This window comes from Lepidothrix coronata, unplaced genomic scaffold (assembly GCF_001604755.1).
Source record: "Lepidothrix coronata isolate B3197 unplaced genomic scaffold, Lepidothrix_coronata-1.0 Scaffold407, whole genome shotgun sequence".
Lineage (NCBI taxonomy): Eukaryota > Metazoa > Chordata > Aves > Passeriformes > Pipridae > Lepidothrix > Lepidothrix coronata.
In genome coordinates this window covers 4548-9850 of record NW_016690587.1, presented here as the reverse complement: position 1 = coordinate 9850, position 5303 = coordinate 4548, and the positions used below count along the sequence as shown (strand labels likewise).

General features: G+C 61.0%; 1 protein-coding gene across 1 annotated transcript; it reads right to left on the bottom strand.

Annotated features, from left to right (window-relative positions):
* Positions 1-2381: 2381 nt before the first annotated feature.
* On the bottom strand, positions 2382-5189 carry QPRT (quinolinate phosphoribosyltransferase; the record flags this gene model as incomplete). The annotated part of the gene is made up of 3 exons (XM_017839385.1): positions 2382-2951; positions 3284-3415; positions 4597-5189. Coding segments are annotated over 3 exons (911 nt in total), but the record flags the coding sequence as incomplete, so codon positions are not given.
* Between the last annotated feature and the right edge of the window lie 114 nt (positions 5190-5303).

The window sequence follows — 5303 nt, the reverse complement described above, 5'->3', positions numbered from 1 at the left end:
GAACGTCCTTGCCCCCCGAATATCCCCTTGCCCCCTCGAACATCCTCGCCCCCCGAACGTCCCTGTTTCCCCCCCGAACAGCCCCGTGCTCCCCCCGAACACAGCGGCCCGGGTTCCCCTCCGCGCCCCTCCCCCGCCGCTGCCCCGTTTCATCGGGATGACACTTTAGGGAAAGAGCTGCTTTGATTTCCCTGGGAAAAGCCTTTTTCGGCGGGAAATTCACCCCACGCCCTCGTAGCCGCGCTGGGCTCGGGGCTCCCCGGGCGCTGGGTTGGGTGGATGCGGCCAGGAGAGCCCCGGGCCCCTGCCCAGGGCGGAGGTGGGCTTGGGTAGACGCGGATCGGGTGAAGGCACCGCGTTAAAAGCAGCCGATCGTGGTCTCGCACGGGCTTTGTTCAGACCGCGGCTGGTTTTTCACTCCGGTACGGGTGGAATGGCGAGTCCAGAGACGGGAGCGGAGCTGGGGAAGGGGCTGGAGCGTGAGTCCTGTGAGAAGCGGCTGAGGGAGCTGGGGGGGCTCAGTCTGGAGAAAAGGAGGCTCAGGGGGGACCTTCTGGCTCTGCAACTCCCTCTGACAGGAGGGAGGAGCAGGGTGGAGGGGGGGGTCGGGCTCTGCTCCCGGGGAACAAGGGACAGGACAAGGGGAAACGACCTCAAGTTGTGCCAGGGGAGGTTCAAGTTGGACATCAAGAGGAATTTCTTCATGGAAAGGGTGTCAGGCATTGGGAGGGGCTGTCCAGGGAGGTGGTGGATTCCCCATCCCTGGAGGTGTCCAAGGAACGACTGGACGTGGCACTCAGTGCTCTTGCCTAGTTGACAAGGGGGGGATTGGTCACAGGTTGGACTCAATGACCTTGGAGATCTTTTCCAACCTTAGTAATTTGATGATTCTGTGACTTTTCTCCCTGCAGCTGAGTAAAAGTTAATTTGTAACTTTATGTTATTCCAATGTTTAATGAAGATTTTCACATTCCAGTTTTAAATCCAGTTTCAAGGCCACGGGATGTGTGACTTCAGGGCTGGGAAACACCCCCTCTCCAGCTTGTGTCCTGTGCACCACAGGTTCTGCTCCACAGGTCACATTCCTGACTGAAGCTGGGAGTTTAACTGCTGAGTAGCCCAATTTCTGTCCATGGATTATTCATCCCTTATTTGCACAGTTCCTGCACACCTAATTCCTCAGTGCTCCTCAGGTGATTTATTATCACCACAGCTCCAGGATGCAGAGATATTTCTCCATCCCTTTTAAGAGAAAGGTTCTAACAGGTGGGTTTTCCAATGAGCAGAGTGGATTTTACTGGAGTTCACTAACTGGGATCTTTCCCCCCCACACACACAATCCCAGAGGCAGGAAGGGGGGGGTGGTATCCCTATGGAAAGGTAATGGCACAGGTAACATCTGTCACAAACAGGTGCAGCTGCTTCAGGAGCCTGAGCAACTGCAGGGTGTTCCTGCTGCGGGGAGGGCTTTCGGGACAGCATGGACAGAACTGAGACGTTATTTCCAAGGACTTCCAAGATCAGAATCAATAACCCTTTGGTAAGGAACGAGCTCCTGAGATCTGTGACCCAGGAATGAGCTGATATGGGGAGGGTTCAAGAGGGTCAAGATGCCAAAGGTGGTAATGTGGCTGGAAACAGGAATGCCAGGGTGAAGCTTCCCAAGGTGGTGAGATAAGAAGAAGCCTGGCCTGCAGCCTTCCTGGAAGGTGGTGACTCAGGGGGATCACCAGGAAGGGCTGGGGCTGGACCGCAGCGGGGGGCACTGGTCCCAGAGTGGATCACACTCAGGGGATGGGTGCTGGTTCCAGACCAGATAAGGGATCCTGCTCACAGCATGGGTGCTGGTCCTATGATAAGGGATCAGACTCATGGGATGGGTGCTGATCCCAGGATAAAGGATCACACTCACAGGGTGGATCCTGGGATGGGATGGGGTCCTGTGCAGGGGTGACAGTGCCTTGCTGGTGGCAGTAATTTATGGCCAGATTTCCTGCTCATCCCTAACCCACCCCCTGGGGTCCGAGCCCCTTAAACTGGGCTCTGGGCCTCTGAAACTGGGGTTTAGGATCCTTAAACTGGGATCTTGGCTCTCCAGGCTGGGGTCTGTGCACCTCAAACTGAGATCTGGGTCCCTCAAACTGGGCTCTGGACCCCTCAAACTGTTGTCCTGAACTCAGACTCGTTCCCCGAGTGCCAATTCCCACAAAAGGCTGGATCCCACTCCCTGATTAGCAGAATTTCCACTATTTTTGAGTAGGGGACCAATGGGTTGGCGGTCGTGACACCCTTCCCTCCCCCCTCCCCCCCCCCATTTTTGATCGGTATAAAGTGGATGTTTTCACACTCACTGGTGGGGTTTGGGGAGCAATGCCCCCAAAAAACGTTGGGGAGACATGGGGGGGAGGTGTGGGAGGGGTTTATTTGGGGGTACAGAGAGAAAAGGGGGGTGAGGAGACTCCAGGATTGAGATCTGGAGTCACCCCTGGAGGGGGGAAGGGTTTGAGGGGACCCTGGGGATGCCAGGATGGGCACTGGGGTCCTCTCTGGGTAAGGGAGACCCCAAGGTGAAGATGTGGGGTCCAAGCATGTGTTTAGGGAGGCCCCAGGATGGATTTTGGGGTCCCCTGGATATTGGGGCGGGGGTCCTCAGCCGTTGGCGCCCCCTGGTGGCTGGGAGGACCCACTGCCGGATTTCGGGGTCCCCCTCCCAGAGGGGGATTTAGGGGGTCCCAGGGTGGCTTTCCGGGGGCCCGGGATGGATTTTAGGGTTCCAGCACCCGCAGCGCGAAGTCCAGGGCGGGGGCGCTGTGGGTCAGACACCCCATGGACACCACGTCGATGTGGGGCCCCAAAAACTGGGGGAGGGTCCCCAAAACGACCCCTCCGCTGGCCTCCACCGTCACCCTGGGGTGTGCAGCCTTGACCTGCGCCGCCGCCGAGTGCAGCTCCTGGGGGACACGGGGGGCACCCCGTCAGCGAGGAGCCCCCCACCCCCAAAACTGGAGGTGTGCAAGGCAGAAATCAAGTTACCCACCCGCTGACCCCCAAAATTGGGGTCCCCTCCACTCAGAAACCCCCCAAACTGGGGTCCTCCCAACCAAACCCACGAGTTACCCACCCACTGATCCTCAAAACCGGCGTTCTCAAACCCACTGACCCTAAAAATGGGGTTCACCCCCCCTTATCTATGGGGCTTCCCCACATTTTATACAGGGGGTTCCCCTATTTTCGGGGTCCAGTCCCACACCTGGGGCTGCCCCCCCGGATTTTGGGGGCTCACCTGGGGGGAGAGGTTGTCCAGGAGGACGATGTCGGCCCCTGCCCCCGCGGCCTCCAGCGCCTCGGCCGCGTTGGAGCACTCGACCCCCACCCGGCGGGTGAATCCCCCGGCCCGGCGCACCCTCAAAACCATCTGGGGGGTGAGAGGAGGATGAGGAGGAGGAATCCCAGAGGGACCCCACCATGCCTCGATATGGGGTGGGGGTATATGGGGTGGGGGTGAGGTAAAACAGGGGGTGCCCCACCCAGAGCCCCCCAAATGGGGTTGTCCCCCCCAACTCGTTGACCCACAACTGGGGTCTCCTCGCCCGCACTGTTCCCCCCAAATTGGGGTCCTCGCTTCTCAAATCCCCCAATTCAAAGATGTCTCCCATTTCCCCTCAAAATTAGGGTTCCCCCACCTATTGTCCTCTGAATTTGGGATCTCCCAACCCAGGACCTCCCAATTCAGGTGTGACCTCCCCCCCATTTCCCTCCCAGACTGGGAGCGGTGAGGTTCCCCCACCCATCCCTCCCCAATCCAGGGGTCCCCCCACATCGCCCCTCACACAGAACCCTCTAATCCGGGGGTCCCTCCCACTCATCTTCCCCCCCAGTTCAGTGCCCCTCTCAAATATTGGGGTCTCCTCCCCCCCAATATCAGTGTTCGCCCACTATCCCCGAAGTTTGGGGTCACCCAAGCTATAACCCCCCAAAATCGGGCCCCCACCTCCAACCCCTCCAGTTCAGGAGTCCCCCCTACCCAACACCACCAAAACTGGGGTCATCTCTCCTCCAACCCAGAACCCTTCAATTCAGCCCCCCCCCCCATTTCCTCCCCAAACTGGGCTCCTCCCCCCAAATATTGGGGTTCCCCCACCCATTTCCCCCCAATCCAGGGGTCCTTCTGTCTGCCCTCCACCCATTGTCTCCCAATCAGTGTGTCCCTACACAAATTCGGGGTCCCTCCACCCAGAACACCCGATTTAGGGGTCACCCCCCCAAATCGATATTTCCCCTCCTTCTCCCCCCTGAAACTGGGGTCCCCCACCCACCTTTTACCTCAAATCAAGCCCCAAATACGGGTGCCCTCCCCAAAAAATTTCGGGGTGCCCACCTGCTCCAGCCCTCAAAACCGGGGTCCCCCCTCCTCCCCTCCCAAAAATATCGACACTTCTCCACCAAATTTCGTGGTCTCTCTACCCAGAACCCCCCAATTTAAGAGCCTCTTCCCCCAAATCGGAGTTGCCCCCTCCTCTTTCCCCAGACTTTGGCCCCCCTCCCCGAACCCCCCCAATTCAAGGGTCTCCCGACCCAAAAATTCGGGGTGCCCACCTTCTCGAGCCCCCCCGCCGCCAGCGCTCGGTGATTGTCCTTGAGCAGGAGGAGCCCCCCCCCCAAGCCTCCCCGGTGGGGGTCGGCGCCCCCCACCCCCAGCGCGTATTTCTCCGCCAGTCGGAAGCCGGGGGTGGTTTTCCGGGTGCCCGCCACGACCCCACCCCACCCCTGTCCCCGGGCCACCCCCACGGCCCTCGCGGCCATCGAGGCGACCCCGCTGCAGCGCCCCAAAATATTAAGGGCGACCCTCTCCCCCGTCAGGACCCCCCCGGCCGGACCCTCCACCTCGGCCACCAGCGCCCGCCCGGGGGGCAGCGACCCCCCCTCGGGGACCCTCCAGGTGACGCGGCACCCCGACACCCCGAACACGGCCTCGGCGAAGGGGGCCCCCGCCAGGACGCCCCCCGGGCCGCCCCCGCCCTTGCTGAGGAGGTGGGCGCGGGTCGGGGCGTCCCCCGCGACCCCCACGGTGGCGTCGGGCCAGGGCAGATCCTCGTCCAGCCACGCGCGGGCGAGGGACACGAGGCGGTGGGGGGGCGGCAGGGGGGCCCAGAGAAGGGCGGGGGGCTCGCAGGTCATGGTGGGGGGTCCTGGGGAGAGGGAGAAGGGGGTTATTGGGGTGCTGGCGGGGGATTTGGGGGAAGTTATTTGGGTCCAGGGAGGAATTTTGGGATCTTCGGGGCGGGGGGAGGTGGCTCGGGAGT